A 19,312-nucleotide genomic window follows, 5' to 3' on the forward strand; every position below is an offset into this window, starting at 1 on the left:
AAAACATTGCCACAATATCGGACTGTTTTGTTGTTTCCCCTTACAGGGTGAGTCCCAGGTTGTGACCGATATTTAAAATGTTTAGTGTTTTAGAGTTTAAAATGAACACATTTCATGTAAATAACTATTGCAGTGTTTAAGGCCTACTCCATTAGCATACTCTTACTGATGGAAAACAGCTGGTGCACTAACGTGTTCCCAGTGTAACTCACACTTTGTTATTGTACTTGTTCTGTCCAGAGAGATATTACAGTGTATTCGGTAATTAATTGAATCACAGAATGTACTGAACTAAGGGAGTTGGTTTGGTCTGTCTACTGCAGCAGCTGTCTGTGTTTTAGGCTGCTTTTTTTGATCTTTTATCTCTTTTTTTTTTTCTCTTTTTTTTTTTTTTTTGCACCTCTTCCCCTTTGTACTGAACTCTGCTTTCAACAGCATTTGACCTACGCATAGCATCGTCACCGTCTGGCTGTGTACTGTTTTTGTAAGCCTGCCTTTGAAGGTTGCATACCCAAAATCATTCACTCTACAAATGCCTACATGAACAGACACAAAGACAAGACAGCAACACTAATTTGTTAAATATGCGAGATGTATTATAAAATGGTCTATAGTAATTTTATATACTGAATGGGGAGCATATATGTGTATATGTCCTTGTTTTATGTGTTTAAGGTATTGGGCTGTTTTTTTGCGTATGTTTGTTTGTTCCATTTTATTTGTATCTAGGAGCTGGGGTATGTTTGTAGTTTATATTACCTATTGTTCCTGCCTTCCCAGACTCCAGGTAGAAACTGGCTGCTGACTAATTCTGATACAGTGGATCTCTTCCTCCTGTGACGGTCGTGTTATTATGCATAGTCTCTCACAAGTGAAGTAAACCAGCAGTGAGCTACTTTTTATTTTTTGTATTTCATTACATTTTTTTTTTATATTTCAAATGTGTAGATTGTACAGCCTGCTGTCAGGATGAAGGACATGTAATAATGTGCCACGCTGCACCGTGGATTTTTAATTTTCAAAATCCATTTTTTTAATTGATTCACAAGATGTGCACAAAATATCAACTGTTATGTCACAGAAGCTTCTGTTCCCTTCATGCCTGTGTGTATCCATAGACTCGTTCCTTTTTTGACGAAGGAAGTAAGACCCACCCTTGTTTGTTCTGTTGCAAAGGGTGGTTGAACTGTCCTGTGAGTTCAGTGTTGACATAAAGTGGACTCATACATCACACCATACTACTCCTGGGTAACACTGTCACTTTTTAATGGTCAGTGAGCCCTAAGACATTTGATTCTCACCTTAACAATCCATGTGTTTTGTACCATGCAGGGACATTCCAGTGAAAGGTTTTGACACATTGACTCTTTTGTTTTTCCCTGTTTTCCCACTGGAAAGCAGTGGTGACATTAAAACAAAACATAAAGCATTTGGATATGGGTAGGAAGTCAAAAAGTGTAGTGGAAAAGTGGAATTTTCAATTCCTCGCACATCTCCCCCTTATACTGATAACAAGCTCGTGCATACTTAGCATTCTCTTGGCCAGCTTCATGATAGTTGCCTGGAATTTCTTTAGGTGGTTCCCTCATGTGGTCAGCATACTCCAGTTCAACCTAACCGTCTCAGTTTGGGTTAAGTTAGACAATTATGGAGGCCAGATCATCTGATGCAGCACTGTCACTGACATTAGTCTAATAGCCTGTACATGGTTAAGTGTATTTTGTCATGTTAAAATTGTGTTTTTTAAATGTACCCTTAGGTGGTGATTTGTTGAAAAATCTAACTCAGAGCTATTACTGATTTGGGTCGGAAGCATTTAATACTAATGCTGTTTTTGAACTCCAATCCAGAGAAAACATTATTTAGACTGATGTTACTGATGGTCTGACTAAAGGTTGAAGAAAGTTTGTACATAAGGCAAATAAGAATTTACTTTCATTGTATGATAAGGACAGAATGCTTTATAAAGGTAGGGTATAGATGATATGACTGAAACTGTTTTTTAACACTTTGCTTAATTTCTTGTTTTCCTGGTATTTCAAGGGAACGAGGTTATCATGTATGTAAATGTAATGATGCTCAGCCAACAGACTGGACACTCCAGCTGGAACTAAACTGTGTGTGTGTGTGTGTGTGTGTGTGTGTGTGTGTGTGTGTGTGTGTGTGTGTGGGTGAGAGAGCTGGAATGTAATACACAACAAAATAAACAGACGGCGGCTCATTGGCTAAGCTACATGGCAGAATTCTTTCTGTGGGCTGACAAAGATATTTTAAGGTTGTGGGGCTACATTAATTATCTTTTAATTAAATTTGTAAATAAAAACATGTAGTCATGCACTTCTATCAGCAGTGCAACTGAGTTAAAAAAACAAACAATTCTCTAGAGACATTTTGAAAAGTGTAGTTTATGTTTTCCTGCTTGGTATATTAATCTATTTTCCTTTATTTGCTATTTAAGAAAGGCAGGAGCTTATATTTTAGACCTTCAGGTCCTTATTTGTCTAAGGAACTATTTTTACTAGTGTAACAGAATCGGCTGGTTTCCTGTGTCAATCTCGTAGGCGTTTTAATGTGTTATTTACAATGGGCAGGGTCATAACACCCTGACCCTTTCCTTTAACTTACATTTACACTCTTTGCTAAGTTTAATTACATGTGATCATAATATAGCAGTATTGAATAATAGAATAAACAGAATATTACATACCAGCTGAATGTGCATGTCGTCTACCAAGGTCAGTTGATTGATCCCTAGCTCCTCCTGTCCATGTGTTGAACTATCCTTGGGCATTTTACTGAATCCCCAGTTGCCCTCCATGAATCCATCGGAGTGTCTTTGAATGTTAGGCAAAGTGCTTAGGTAGAGTTAAAGGCATTGCATGATTGTGTATTACTGGTTGAATGAGACGCCTAGGTATGTTATAGATTCCAGTCCATTGCATTTACTGTATATTGTTTCAATGGCTTATAATGTTGAATGGTGCATTGACCAGGTGTAACCAACAGAGGGTGCCACTTTCACATGAATGGAAAATGGAATGGTTCATGATTTTTGTCACCTGATGGCAGCACTGCACTCTTAATGGTTGGTATTGATGTGAATTGGAGGCATTCAGTTGGTCTGCAAATTCAAACTTTTTATTCTCTACTCCAATTTAAAAAAACAAACAAACTTTAATATACACCTGATAATTTTAATATAACATGGACTCCAGTTTCTTCCTAAAGCCTGTTAATTTCTCATTGTTATTCTTATTGTTATTAACCTCAATGTCCCTCTTTGTTGTTCTACTCAGATGCTACAGGATTGTGCCAAAGCCCGCAGGGAAGTGGAGCTTCACTGGAGGGCATCACCTTGTGACCACATTGTGCGTATCATCGATGTTTATGAGAACCTCTATCAGGGCAAAAAGTGTCTGCTTATCGTTATGGAATGGTGAGTATACAGTTTTGGGGTGCGCCCCCCCCCCCCCCCCCCCCACACACACACACACACACACTGAAAATGTGCAATTGGGTCTATAAGTAATTAGACAGTGACACAGGCTTTACAGATTTGACTCTGTACACTGTCCAAGTAGATTTTGAATCAGTCAGAATTGTTCCACTGACAGTTTGATACACAGCAATTTGTATACATTATCAAAAAAGTCAGACTCAATGAACAAACTAGTCAAATTCTGAATTTGAGGTTCATTGTAATTAATTGGATTTTAGTAATGCTTTTTCTCGTTCTTTAAGTTTAGAACTCATGGCCATGACTAAATGCTATGTTTCCCTTCAGATTCTTTCCCAAGCCTTTACTGCTGCCACATTCAGTTGATCCTTGTGTGTCTGCCTTCAGTTTTGTTTATAGTAGCTAAATATCCCATTTCTCTGTCGTCACTGTCCTTTTAAAAATGTACTGTTGCAAAATTACTTGCCTGAGTTCTTTTGCACAAACTGTTTCTCAGTTGTATCATTTTATATTAAAATAAACCTGCTCAGATTTAAGTTAAGACATAGAGTCACCACCATGCTACTGTGGCACCCAAATGTGTGACCATTTGCCCAAATTGAGTCATGCAAGAAAAAAATGACCCCACGTATCGTAGCAAATCTACAGCAGAAACTCTTGGGAGGAAAATAGTGTTGCAACGTCCCAGTGAAAGTTAGGACCTCTGCATGATTGAAATGCTTTGGCTTTACCTTAAGAGAACTGTGCATAAACACAATACCCACAAACCTCAATGAACTGAAGCAACCTTGTAAAGACGTTCCTCAACAACAATGTGTTCCTCAATATCATACTGAATTGTTTTCTGTAAGACTGGAGTCATGCAGAAAATTATGTTATTACTGCTAAAGATGCAAGCATGATGCCAGCTAAGATTAGATGAGCGTCATTGTATGCACAAGTGTACAAGAAACTGTTGAACTTGGTGCACACAGACAAACAAACAGGTATTGATGGGTTTTACTGTAGCTTTTCAGAAGACTGCAACAGGGCAGTAATTCGATTTGAATTTGATAGTGCTCTGGCTAAGAGCTGGAAAACGTGTTAACTCTCTGGATACTTTTTTTTTTGGTGGGGGGGGCTTCCCCTTCAGAGTCAAAATCAAAATCGTCAGGTGGAAGAACCCATGCATTTCCCAGTCGACTTGCTTCCCCCTCGACCTGCCCGACCATGCAGAATGAGCATCTAACCACTTGACATAGTCATACATTCTCTGCATATTACTTTGAATAAGGATCTTTGGTGCTGGCTAGCTAGCTAGCTGCATGCAGACCAGTAGGCAAGCATATTTACCACTTTCACTGATCATGGAAGAAAGGTAACTTCCTGATGCACTCTGAATGCACTTACCTTTTTCTGAAGAACAATTAGATCATAACCTAAAAGACTGAACTGTGAAGAAAAAACAATATACAGTGGGGCAAAAAAGTATTTAGTCAGCCACCGATTGTGCAAGTTCCCCCACTTAAAATGATGACAGAGGTCAGTAATTTGCACCAGAGGTACACTTCAACCGTGAGAGACAGAATGTGAAGAAAAAAATCCATGAATTCACATGGTAGGATTTGTAAAGAATTTATTCGTAAATCAGGGTGGAAAATAAGTATTTGGTCACCTCAAACAAGGAAAATCTCTGGCTCTCACAGACCTGTAACGTCTTCTGTAAGAAGCTTTTCTGTCCCCCACTCGTTACCTGTATGAATGGCACCTGTTTGAACTCATCATCTGTATAAAAGACACCTGTCCACAGCCTCAAACAGTCAGACTCCAAACTCCGCCATGGCCAAGACCAAAGAGCTTTCGAAGGACACCAGGAAAAGTATTGTAGACCTGCACCAGACTGGGAAGAGTGAATCTACAATAGGCAAGCAGCTTGGTGTGAAAAAATCAACTGTGGGAGCAATCATGAGAAAATGGAAGACATACAAGACCACTGATAATCTCCCTCGATCTGGGGCTCCACGCAAGATCTCATCCCGTGGGGTCAAAATGATCATGAGAACGGTGAGCAAAGATCCCAGAACCACACGGGGGGACCTGGTGAATGACCTGCAGAGAGCTGGGACCAAAGTAACAAAGGTCACCATCAGTAACACACTACAACGGCAGGGAATCAAATCCCGCAGTGCCAGACGTGTTCCGCTGCTGAAGCCAGTGCATGTCCAGGCCCGTCTGAAGTTTGCCAGAGAGCACATGGATGATACAGCAGAGGATTGGGAGAATGTCATGTGGTCAGATGAAACCAAAGTAGAACTTTTTGGTATAAACTCAACTCGTCGTGTTTGGAGGAAGAAGAATACTGAGTTGCATCCCAAGAACACCATACCTACTGTGAAGCATGGGGGTGGAAACATCATGCTATGGGGCTGTTTTTCTGCCAAGGGGACAGGACGACTGATCCGTGTTAAGGACAGAATGAATGGGGCCATGTATCGTGAGATTTTGAGCCAAAACCTCCTTCCATCAGTGAGAACTTTGAAGATGAAATGAGGCTGGGTCTTCCAACATGACAATGATCCAAAACACACCGCCCAGGCAACAAAGGAGTGGCTCCGTAAGAAGCATTTGAAAGTCCTGGAGTGGCCTAGCCAGTCTCCAGACCTCAACCCCATAGAAAATCTGTGGCGGGAGTTGAAAGTCCGTGTTGCTCAGCGACAGCCCCAAAACATCACTGCTCTCGAGAAGATCTGCATGGAGGAATGGGCCAAAATACCAGCTACTGTGTGTGCAAACCTGGTAAAGACCTATAGTAAACGTTTGACCTCTGTTATTGCCAACAAAGGTTATGTTACAAAGTATTGAGTTGTATTTTTGTTATTGACCAAATACTTATTTTCCACCCTGATTTACGAATAAATTCTTTACAAATCCTACCATGTGGATTCATGGATTTTTTTTTTTTTCACATTCTGTCTCTCACAGTTGAAGTGTACCTCTGGTGCAAATTACTGACCTCTGTCATCATTTTAGGTGGGGGAACTTGCACAATCGGTGGCTGACTAAATACTTTTTTGCCCCACTGTAAGCTAGGGGTGGGCAATATAAACGATATACGATAGAAACTATATAAATTTGGCCAACGATAGAGATTTTGACTATACCGCGATAGCGCGTGTTGATGATGTCATCAAGCTGCACCTGTTTTGGTCGAAAGCATCGCAGCAGCTACAACCATTATCATCTGCAAATTATGCCGGGCGACAGTCATAGCAAAGTGATGAAGCACTTTTGAAATATGGGGAAAGCCAAAAACTGCGCTTCCTCCACTTCCGTAACATTGATTCATTAATGTTGAATTTTCTCGCAGCTGTTCTTTCCCATGTTGTTGCAGTATATTAATAACTAACCTCGTATTGTGGATGAATAATCTCAGTTGTTCTCCTGACTGAAGTTTGCCCCGTGTATAGCATCCTGCTATGCGATTGCATTTGTCCCTAACCACCAGAATCCCTCACGTTAACTTTTATCGAGTGGGGGAAAAAAAGTTGGCGTTCATCCTCCAGCTTCACTGTGCTAATGTTATGCTAACATAGCTGTGTCGCTAGCAATCACGTAGCACAACATTATATACCAGGTAGTCCAGCTTCAGTAACCCTGCAAACACCACTGCTGTTTAGTTTTCTGTCTTCATTTATGTTGGAAGTGGTAGCAGAGCTGTACCTTTTAATTAGTTTCAAAAATCTCTCAGTCAGAACATGGTCTGTCAGGTTTAGGTGGAAACTAGCGAGCTAACTTCCTGTTAACTTGTAACTCCGTTAAATTTAATAAATATTGTTTTCATGGATGCCTGGATGTTAAACTTAATTGTTACACCTGTTAAAGCAGCAACGCTGATGATTTTATTAAAGATGAAAGAATTTAGACCGTTTTTAACTTTCAGTGTTCATTTGACTTTGGGATCTGAAGGGACGGAGTTTTGGACCCAGATTACTCCGCGAAGCTCCTCACTACGGCAGCCGCAATGTTCTGACAATCCATCAAGCTGTGCAGCTTACCAAAGTTGTACTAAAACATTTTTTTAACAGATTTCTGCACGCCAAAATCGGTTCGAGGTCAGTAAGCACAACCAGAATTCATACATAAGGCACACTCTCGATTTTTGAGAAAATTAAAGGATTTTAAGTGTGCCTTAAGTGTGGAAAATACGTTATACAGAAGAAAAGAATATATCGTGATATATATCGTTACCGCACATGCTTCAAATTATCGCCCGGCCCTAATGTAAGCACAAATCAAGCTCAAAGTTTGGAGGAACTTCTAGTATTTAAGTAGAGTATTGTATTGAATGCAAAAGGGCTGACCCAGACCTGGACACAGTCGGTGGCTGCCATTGTGCTCAAATGCAAAACTGAGGATTAGGTAGAGATAAATTAAACTTAATACTTTATTACTTATGGATTACATTTTTCATTAATGATACTTTCTTCTTTATTATGTCTTCATTAAAAAACGCTTAAATGGCGGGGGGAAATATAAACTTTTCAGAAGGTTGTAAGCAAGCTTAAATTAGAGTGATAACAATGTGTTCGATATGTAACAGGATTGACAGGATTTGTTGGGAACAATCAAAGTGTTGGTGAGCAGCTTGTTTTCTTTAATCCTAAACGTAAATTTATCTTTGTTTTAAAATACATAAGCCCACTCATCTTTAAGTATTTCTCGTCTATGGGCTATTATGCCAAACCATAAATCGAGTGAAATTTTCATTTGTTATATAGTTTTCAGTTTCTAGAATTGGTAAGGTAGGTAAGGTAAGATTACCTAGAACAAAGGTGAAGTGATACTCATCTCGACCTCTCTGTTGCTCTAAGCAAATTTCTGCCAGGTTAGTTATTGTAAATCACTTGTGTACAACCTTTGAAATGACCCATTTCTTCTAAATGACATTGGTACAATTTCCTTGCTTTTGTAGTTCCACTTGAAGCATTTTAAACCACCCTTCCCCCATCCCCCACTACCAACTTCAAACACGTGCACTCATTAGGTTTGCGGTTTCAATTTGTAGTCGTCGGCGTTAGTGGACCGATCTGCTTACACACTGACATGCGAAAAAATGGCGCCGCTGATGACTCATTTCCTTGAGAAAATGTGCTAGGCATGAAACGCCAATGAAGTTTTCTGATGAAGCTAAAATGATTCCTAGAAAATCACCTGTGGACAGAGAGAAACATAGTCAGGCATTTCTCTTTTCTAGATACGCTGAGTAACTGAGTCAGTGTGATGACCTACATTTTTGTTTTCTCCCGTGTTGTGTAAAAACCCAACATGTGAATATGTCAGGTCCGCAACATAATTTTGGAAATTCGGTGCTGGTCATCTCTCCTGCATGACAAACTGGAAGCGGAAGTCTGTCTGGGACTGCTGGATAAACATGTTATTTGTACAACCTTCAGCACAAACTTGGTGGTTTGAACCGTATGGCATTGTGGTTATGGGATTTCTTTAATTTCAGAGTGCTAACCACAGTTGCTACTACCACTCCTGATTGATAGAAACTTTGTTCTTAGTATTACACTCTGTTATTAGAGTTTTAGATCCTTAGAGCAAATACAAACTTGCCTTTATGATATATTCATTGAGAAAATCAGCTTTAAAAATCCAGTTTTATAACACTGTACCCTCCACATGTACATGTGAAAGACTGTAGCTTAACAAGTGTGTTACAGTTTGCTGCTGTTATGGTGTAAAATGTGTGCAATTCCTCTGAGCTTTTGAAAATATTAAAAGAAGTGTGAATTCTCAGCAGAACAGATGCTTCAATAGATTCATTTACATTGATGAACCCTACTGCTTGCAGTGCAAAAGTATAAGATAAGTTTGAATAATGGCTGGATCACCTCAGAACTGGCAGTTTAACATGTTGATCTCTCACACTTTTTTTTTTTTAATCAAAATGAGTTCAATCAAACTGCTGCCCATTTTTCAGTATGCAAAATGTGAATGATTAATTTAAAGAAGTTCGAAGTGTGCTGTGGTTTAGAAGCCCTGTCCCGTGGCGTCCCCGGATCTTGCTTGCTTGCTATACATACGCACACTGCCATATACCATTAGACACACTCGGATACAAAATTGACGTTGATGATTCTACCTGAAACTCTCACAGTCATACCGTGTGCAATGAGATTAAATGAAACTTAACATCAAGCATGCTAAGTGCGAGTTTCTCATACTCATTTAAATTCAGGCTAACATTCATTAGTTTACCAGTGGTCAGCATCTGCTTACATCGACCTTTTCTTCAAGTCTTTTCACATGCATATGTCTGCGCCTCATTGGTAATACATAGTGTGGGGTGTTCCTGTGTGTTATCATAATGTGATGAGGGGCCATGGATGTGTAAGCAGTATTTTACTAAATCTGACTACAGTATAAATATAGATACTTTCAAGATGGTTCATACATAAAAGTACTCTGCATAACACGTTTTTGGAACGAAAGGGGGCATTTAAAGACCTAGTTTATCAGCTACGTTGAACACATTAACATTCTTTTTAGAGCAGTCTTTAACATTTGCGCAACACAGGGAAGCAGAAGATCAATCAACCAGCAATCTGTCTGTTAGTCATACTAGAAGTGTGTAAAAGACCATAGCAACCTACTTCTGTCTTTCACAGACTCTAGCTGGACCTAGTAGATTGCCAGTAAAATAGTAGTAATTTTTATCGTAAATTTACTTGAACTAACTTAAAAAAAAAAACCATGCAAATTTGAATTGTTGCCATGCACACTTTGTGGTATACAAGATGAACTAGTTACATTCATGGAAGAAGGAAGTAACTGTAAGATTTAAATACCTTACAGATGGCGGATTAGATTAGTTTGCAAAAGGTGTGAGAAAAAGTCATTTTATTGGTTTCGCACACTTTTGTTGGTCAACCAACAGACCGCAGACCACCTCTACAAGGCAGAGGAAGAGAGCATCCTCTTTGCTTTGAAACGGCTTGAATGGTGTGCTGTATTTCCTACAACTAGGGCACACACCAAACCCCACATCCTGACAGCTATTTTAGCTTTTGTGCTACCCCCCCCCCCCACACACACACACACGTTTCAGAGGACATGTGTTTTAATGTGTTTTCGCACTGCAGTTAATTTACCAGAGTTTTTCTCTCATTTTAATTTTGTCCCAGTGAGAGCAATTTCCTCTGTCTCTATTGGTATCATTGCAACAAGCCACCATAATTGTTTGTTTGGACATCTGGTAGGGTATCACGCTGTACATGCAATAACCTGGAATCAAACATAGAAGACTGTAAAGCACGTGTATTTACTGACATAAGGCTTTTTTTTCTTTTTTTCTTTTTTAGCATGGATGGTGGCGAGCTTTTTAATCGAATCCAGTCCAGAGGAGACCAGGCCTTCACAGAGAGGGGTAATAAACCTATATTGCCCTAAAAATCCCAGCATTTCTTACTATGCTTTATGATGTGATTATGTAGAAGATTTGATTAATCATAAAGACATATGCACTCTGATACCAGCTAAATACATTCAGTCTCCATTTGTGACGCTTGACATTTGCTGACACAGTCACTTAAAATCTGTTAAAAAACTGAACTGTCTCATCACTTCAGAGGCTTCTCACATCATGAAGAGCATAGGTGAGGCTATACAATTTCTACACGCAATCAACATCGCCCACAGAGATGTCAAGGTACGTGCTCTTTGCATTGCCTTATCATACTTATTCATAAGAAATAAACTTTTCTTTAAACTGAGGATGACTTAAAGTTACTAATGTTGTAATCTTATCTTTATGCTGGATTCCTGAATACTCCCTGCAGCCAGAGAATTTACTGTATTCCTCAAAGAGACCCCGTGCCCTGCTCAAGCTCACAGACTTTGGTTTTGCCAAGGAGACCACCTCACTTAACTCTTTAGCTACTCCTTGCTACACGCCCTACTATGTTGGTAAGAACCTGTTTGTGTTTATTACTACATTACAGCTGCTCTCATTGATAACTAGTTAAAAACATCCCTCTCTTGCCTTTTCCTTCTTTTCTTCCTTATGGCATACAGCTCCAGAGGTTCTCGGCCCAGAGAAATATGACAAGTCATGTGACATGTGGTCGTTGGGTGTCATTATGTATATCTTGTAAGTTCTTGTTTTTTTTCCTCCCTCTAATCCTTTTGTTATAGATGTCACATTCAATACGGAAGCATATAATGATGTTTTACACCTTCCACAGGCTGTGTGGATATCCTCCGTTTTATTCTAACCATGGTCTAGCCATCTCTCCTGGGATGAAGAAGAGGATCAGAAATGGTCAATATGAGTTTCCCAACCCTGAATGGTGTGATGTATCAGAGGAAGGTAAGATCATAAAAATAGACTTTGTTAATGCAATGTCGAAACTAATTTTTTTTAAACTTTATATTGACTTGTAATATTTCCTCTACCAGTCAAAGGTTTGGACACACCATATCATTAAATGGTTTTTCTTTATTTTCATGACTATTTACATTGTAGAATCTGACTGAAAGTATCAAAACTATGAATGAATACATATGGAATTCTGTAGTGAACACAAAAATGTGAAATAACTCAAAACATGTTTTATATTTTACATTATTGAAAATATGCACCCTTCGCTTTGATTACTGCTTTGCACACCTCTTGGCATTCTCTCGATGAGCTTCATGAGGTCGTCGCCTGAAATGGTTTTCCAACAGTCTTGAAGGAGTTCCCAGATATGCTGAGCACTTGTTGGCCTTTTTCCCTTCACTTTGTGGTCCATCTTATCCCAAACCATCTCAATTGGGTTTAGGTCAGGTGACTTTCTAGCCAGGCCTTTTAGCGCAGCACTCCATCACTCTCCTTCTGATAGCCCTTACACTGCCTGAAGGTGTGTTTGGGGTCATTGTCCTGTTGAAAAATAAATGATGGTGTAACACACCCAAAGAAAGATTCTAGGTCTGACCAACCGTCTCTGTCGTGGGCAAAAAGATGACAGTCAATAAAATTCTAAAAGATAATTTATTGACAAAAAAATATATCAAGAGATAAAAGATAAAACAGTCCAGTGTCCCATTTATGAATTATATAAAAAACACACAGTCCCAAGGCCAGAGCCAGCTATGCCACATGGCCAGTTGCACTCCACGTGTTGCCTGTAACAGGGTTAGAAGTTGTCCTTGGAGACCCACCACCCTGCAAGCATATAGCCAGTGGTCACTCCAGCCTCTGCAACTCTGCTACCTTTAGGCTGTGGCATATAATAGGCCCTGGCCTGCACAGAGAGACAAAACGACACTTTCACTATAGAATTCATAGCACAAAATCCATCCATCCCAAACATATCTGATTTCATCACATTACATACCTGCACAGAGAGACAAAACGACACAGCAGTGTTTGTAGTGTGGGCTATAAGTAGACCAGTGTATCAGTGCAATCAAGTACACCTGCCTCTAATTAGTCCAACCCCATTCCAGCCATTGGCTCACCAAAAATGTGACACACACACACACACACACACACACACACACACACACACACACACACACACAAACAAAACCACTCCCAACCCAGTGCAACTTCACACAATAATATGGAGCTGAATTAACACAGGCACATTAGTCTACCATGTTACAATGGTCCTACTAAACGCAAACCCGGTGTGATGGCATGTTGCTGGAGGATGCAGTGGTAGCCATGCTGCTTCCGTGTGTGCCTTCACTTTTGAATAAATCCCCAACAGTGTCACCAGCAGAGAACCCCCACCATCACCCCACCATCACACCACCTCCTTCATGCTTCACGGTGGGAACCATGGATGTAGAGACATCCATTCACCTTTTCTGTGTCACACAAAGACATGGCAAGTAGATCCAAAGATATCAAATTTGGACTAAAGCATGGATTTCCACTGGTCTAATGTCCATTCCTTTTGTTTCTTGGCCCAAACAAATCTCTTCTGCTTGTTGCTTTTTTTTAGTAGTTTCTTGACCATTAATTCCCGTATTCGCACAGTCTCCTCTAAACAGTTGATGTAGAGGTATGTCTGCTACTGGAACTCTGTGCATTTATCTGGGCTCTAGTTTGAGGTGCTGTTAACTTGGAATTTCTGAGGCTGGTGACTCGGACGACTTTATTTAGCAGCAGAGGTGACCCTTGGTCTTCCTTTCCTGGAGCGCTCCTCATGCGAGCCACTTTCACTCTAGCATTTGATGGTTTTTGCGACTGCACTTAGGGACACATTCAAAATTGTAGCATTTTTCCAGACTGACTGACCTTCAGTTCTTTAAGTAATGATTGACTGTCTTTACGTAGCTGATTGGTTCTTAATATGAATTCTAACAGTTGTCAAATAGGGCTGTCAGCTGTGTACAAACCTTGACTGCGCAACACAGCTGAGGTTCTCGAGCCCATTAAGAAGGCAAGAACCCCGACAAGGCACACGTGAAGTGAAAACCATTTCACGTGACAACATCATAAAGCTCATTGAGAGAAGGCCAAGAGTTTGTAGCACTGTCAACAAAGCAAAGGGTCGCTATTTTCAGGAATCTAAACTAAAAGTTATTCAACAATGGTTTCTTTGTTACAAAATTCCATGTATTTTGTTTCATATATTTGATGTCTTCAGTATGTATCTACTGTAGAAAGTAGTAAAAGTAAAGAAAAAAAAAACATTAAATGAGACTGTGTCCACACTTGTGACTGGTGGTGTATCTATATGTAAAATGGAACTATGGAGGTGCCTTATTTCTAAACAAGAAATTTCATAATGGTATCACTTTCAAGTCTTTATAAAAGATTTCACCTAAATATGACAGTCAGACTGGTCTTTACTTTATTATCAAAAAATAGAAACTTGATGTGTTTCACATCCTTTACTGTCGTTCACATTTTCTGCAATTGAAAGTGATGCATTTATTCTGTGATGGATTTTTGTTTAAAAGAGAAAATGCAAGCTGGTGTTGCTCTCTATACCTTGTAAAATGACTCTAGTTTTTGTGGAAGTTGTCGACTGATGGGTTGTACTTACTGTAATGCATTACTCAAGAAGCAGTGCAGTATTTACTGCTGATAAAGTCGTCTACTTCAGAGTGGGTTTTTTTCTTTTTAACCACAAAACAGACAAAGCAGTATATCAAAGAAAGATGAGCTCTAGTGTTCACAGTGTTTTGGTTAAGGCAGCCAAAGTATTACCATCATACCAAATCTTACACACTTTTTTTTTTTTCAATTCACATAACCTAATTTAGGAAATAGGCGACAGAGGTGCTTAGCACTATTGTACCACATTAAAAAGATTTGAACCTTGTGGTTGCCTGGGTCGTTGCTGTGTGGAGTTTGCATGTCATCTCTGGGCACTCTGGCTTGCTGACACAAGTTATTGGTGATCTTAAATTAACCATTTGAACTGGTGACTTGTCCAGGGCGTGGCCTGGTTAAGAACATGAATAATTTGGAAAAGTTTTCAAATATGGGATACTATGGACTCTCCCTGAACTGTTATTATATCATTACATCTGGAACAAACAGACATTCAAAATGCTAATTAGGTTTGAAAGTCAAAGGTTGCTGAGATCACATTACTCAAAGAGTTATTTTGGATTTTAAGAGTCAACTTCACTCTGACATAATTGTCTACAAAACATTCTTTTTGATTCATTTCCTTAAATCAGATTTGTAAATACATACAAAGGGTGATTTCATACAAATGTCTCTTTTATTTTTTATTAATATAATAAATTTTTTTTGCAGCGAAACAGCTGATTATGACTCTTCTAAAGACTGAGCCCACCCAAAGGTTGACCATCACAGAGTTCATGAATCATCCCTGGATCAATGTAAGCACGCAAGTTAACTTCTGCTTAAACAGCTTACTAAATTTTATTTATTTGATCTTTTATTTACCGCCTTGGTTAAAATCATGAGTGTTTTTCACCATTATATATATATATATATATATATATATATATATATATATATATATATATATATATATATATATATATATATATATATATATATATATATATATATATATATAAATAAAAATAAGTAAGAATGAATTTGCCTCTGTGTGTCATCCTAAAGCAATCAATGGAGGTTCCCCAGACCCCCCTTCACACCAGCCGGGTTCTGATGGAAGAGAAGGACGCATGGGAGGAAGTCAAGGTAAAAGATGCCTGCTTATCGTTGCACCATCCATATGTTGTCAGCTTTTATGGTGACAAATAGTCAAATAGAAAAATTACTTAATGTGAAAGTTGACACCTACTACCTGTTGCGGTTTCAGTTGTTTGATAATTGCAAAAATCCATTTACATTTAAGAGTTCTTTGGGGGGGGGGGGGGGTTTCCGTGCAAAAATAAATTGTGTTCCAAGCAAACATTTTAAATAGCTCATGGATATCAGAATCCAGAATTAAACATGGAAAGTTGTATTTTTTCGTCATTTATTTATGAATCTGAAAACACAAACTGCAAGTTTCTTGTGTAAGCAAAAACAAATGAGTACTTGATGTGCTGTACTGGGAATGCTTGCAGCTAATATACTGGAACATCTGTGCTACCTGAACCGGTGTAACCACAAGCTTCAGCGGAACTGTATTTTTTTTTTTCTTCTTCTCTTCCTCTAACACAGTGTCTGGTGAAAATAGTTATATTAATCACATTAGTTTTCATTCATGTCAACGGAAACTTTAACAAGGAAAAAAATTGCAATGTTGTCATTGAGACTGAGCAGCTTTACCAACCCAGCGTGTGGATCTAGGGCAGTGTGTGGAAAACAAGTAGTCTACCTAAAAGGAAAAACAAATCAACTTTTGGAATCATGTCATGATTTTTGTTTATTAATCTATTATTTCTACTTGAGTGTGTTTGCAACAGGCTCACCAAGTAAAACAGATGAAGTTATCAGTAGCTTGTTGGTCTCTGGTAATTTGAATGGATTAAATATCAAAATCTGGTGTGAGGGTATTTTGTCTGTGTTGGATTTAAAAATTAAAAACTCCCAGTAGTAGCTTCACATCAAGTGCATGCCAGGCTCTGGCACCTGCTTTGCTTATTTGATAAACCAAATAGTTTAAATGTATGTCTCCCATCCATTAAAACCACAGATTTTGATAAGTAAATAAAACTAATGGCCTTGTTTTGTTTCTCAATTTAACAGGAAGAAATGACTAGTGCCTTGGCAACAATGAGGGTCGACTACGAGCAAATCAGAATTAAGACCATCGAGGACTCGACCAATCCACTGCTAATGAAAAGGAGGAAGAAGGCAAATAACGCCGTGGCTACACCTGCTGCTCACTGAAAGATGCATGCATGCCTGTCTTCACATACAAACACAGGTTGTGAAAAGGAAGCAATAAGTTGTCGACACGTGAGTCGGGTTGCATGGATTTTTCTTTCTTTTTTTTTTCTCAGTGTTTTATTTTTCATGACAAATTGTAATGTTTTGTAAGAGTGTTTGTTTTTATTACTCTACCATTTTAACAACTCATCGCTCTGCAACAGCAGAGGGGATGTTGATCTGTGTTTTTACACCACTGAAGAGATTATGAAATTTAGAAAAGGGGAGAATGGGGAACTGACACATCCTCTTGCCTCTTCTTTCCTAAATATCAGGTTGTGTACTCACAGGGGCTCGAATGTTGGAATAGGAGATGTACGCCTTAGCATTAGCAGTAGTGATTTTACACCCCCCCACAAGCCTGCTCCAGCTCAAGCCCCAAACCTTTGAATGTTAACTCTGATGGCTAAATCCCAAAAATGAAAAAACAAAAAAACACAGACACACAAGGGAAGGTTTAGTTTTTCTTACATGCAAAATAAGCAGATGTATTTTGAACTGACAAGTGGAATGTAAAGACTCTGTCCTCGATTGTTGGAATCAGCTAGAAGTAAGCTGCTGATTCCCGGGACTCGGAGTGTGTGTCAGGTTCAGTTTGTCTTTGTGAATGTTGAACACAGGCCTATGCACTCACACAGGGGCCGTTCTGACAGAGCACCTCACTCGTGGCCCCTCTCTCCTATCTTTATCTACGCTTGTTTTTCAGGTACACAATTTTAGGGCAGAGAGGGAAGCCAGATTAAAATACAGAAACTGGCCCGTCTTTCTCCTGCATGTAGCTCATAGGAGAGTTGGAGGCAGCCTATACTGTACTTTTTATGAATTCTATAAACGTTTTAGCATAGGCCTTAATGAGTACTGCTAAATCAGCAAATGGCTTTTAACTCAAACTTACCATTTGGTTCAAGCTTTTACCAATGTTTTGCTTCAGAATTTAAAACGTTGCCAGATTATATTTCAGGTTAATGCTATGCAGATGTTTTTTGTCATCAAATTACGAGTGATTTCTGTTTATACATGTGTTGAAGAGATGTTGAGCAACTGTAGGGAGTGTTCCCGTGTTTTATGTAAGCAGTAGCATCCCCTTGGGAGTACAGAGGGCACACTGGTCATTTCCAGTTACTGTTGGTTGCACCAGGGTTAGTCAGGATATACTCAACTTGACTAATCTAGTGCAGTTCCATTATCATCTGTCAGTTCTTCACAATTCCTCGGAAACTGATAGGTTAGAAAGTACGTAGTAGCTGCTCCTCATCCTTGTGCACAGTCTGATTTACCACCAGCAAGCTGTCATCACATTCAGAGAAAGTATAATGGTCTCTCCTTCTGTAGTGTTTTGTTAATGCAACAGGACACTTCCCAGCTCACTTTGGGAATCATGGGAATATTATTGTATAATTTTGTCAGTTTAGGCCACTTCACTTTGTAAGATCACTTCCACTTTACTTGTCATATCGCACCTAGAAATTTCTTACAGGAAAAATGTTCATGAAATGTTTGTGACAATGTTTATTTTTTATTTTTTGTCCCTCTCAACACATTTTTGTAGTGGAAACACAGATGTGTCTTGGAATCTGTTCAGCTCCCGTACATTTGTCTGCTTCAGCTTTGGATTAAAAAAAACAACAACCATAAAACACCAACTTTCTCTTATCTCTTCTTTTAAAGAAAAAAACAGGATCTGTGTGTGAATGCCTGTGTTTCTGTATAGTATGGATTCAAGATCTCATCACAAAGCCAAGACTTTGAGCTCTAAAACCCTTTTCCGGTGCCCTCAAAGTAAAACTGAAAGTCTTGCACTTCAAGTCTGTTTTGTTGTATAACTGAAATTTTATGAAATTCAATAAATACGGGGGGGAAAAAAAAAAAATATATATATAAAATATCTTCCTCATATTTGACCTATGCCTCCACATTCAGGGAATTTTTCAACTGAAACACTTGTCGGTTATGATTCAGGTTCTTGTGTCGATTTGGGAATTGTGGCTTTCAGCCGAAGTGCACAGACTCAACTCGTGACCAGTTTGTATCATCCCTGCTAGAATGAGTGACTCCTGGAATATACGCATTTGCGTAGCAAAACAGCACAGTGGCATTGAGTCAACACAGACATTTGCCAACAGTGGGGTGTTTAGAGCAGTTTCCCGCTAGTGCATATGGTTCAGGTGCAAGGCAACTGTAGACTTTGAGCTTCCAGCTCTGAGTGTGACGAAACCCACAGTCATCTCTGTAAGACGTGTGTCTCTGCCAGGTAAGTGAGAGAGGGGGTAAATTGGGCCCCAGGGGAGTCCCTTGTAATAGTAGTCCTGTGGAGATTCAACCCCTCACTACAAATGCATCAGAACCTTAGGGCGCCCACTCGGCATGCTTTTCACAAAAGACGGGTCCCCGGACTCTTTCTGCGGTCTGGGTGGGTAGAGATGAGCAGCATTGTAAAATGTCATCACTATATGTACATGTTTTCTAAAGTAATATTCTCAGCAGCTGATGTGATTTGTGATAAATGCGAT

At 39.2% G+C, this 19,312-nt stretch overlaps 1 protein-coding gene across 1 annotated transcript in view; it reads left to right on the forward strand.

Annotated features, from left to right (window-relative positions):
* mapkapk2a (MAPK activated protein kinase 2a) overlaps window positions 1-18,441 on the forward strand; it is a 35,366-nt gene extending 16,925 nt beyond the window's left edge. The window contains exons 2-10 of the mRNA XM_086292006.1: window positions 3,297-3,436; window positions 10,804-10,868; window positions 11,071-11,150; window positions 11,281-11,407; window positions 11,516-11,591; window positions 11,686-11,810; window positions 15,207-15,292; window positions 15,543-15,623; window positions 16,620-18,441. Coding sequence (XP_086148132.1) covers window positions 3,297-3,436; window positions 10,804-10,868; window positions 11,071-11,150; window positions 11,281-11,407; window positions 11,516-11,591; window positions 11,686-11,810; window positions 15,207-15,292; window positions 15,543-15,623; window positions 16,620-16,763 — 924 coding nt within the window. The 3' untranslated portion in view covers window positions 16,764-18,441. The remainder of the gene's footprint in view (window positions 1-3,296; window positions 3,437-10,803; window positions 10,869-11,070; window positions 11,151-11,280; window positions 11,408-11,515; window positions 11,592-11,685; window positions 11,811-15,206; window positions 15,293-15,542; window positions 15,624-16,619) is intronic.
* Window positions 18,442-19,312: the final 871 nt, after the last annotated feature.

This window comes from Aulonocara sp. 'chitande type north' Nkhata Bay, linkage group LG5, assembly GCF_057382095.1.
Source record: "Aulonocara sp. 'chitande type north' Nkhata Bay isolate Kocher_YH1m ecotype deep benthic linkage group LG5, A_spYH_male_GT1.1, whole genome shotgun sequence".
Taxonomy (NCBI): domain Eukaryota; kingdom Metazoa; phylum Chordata; class Actinopteri; order Cichliformes; family Cichlidae; genus Aulonocara; species Aulonocara sp. 'chitande type north' Nkhata Bay.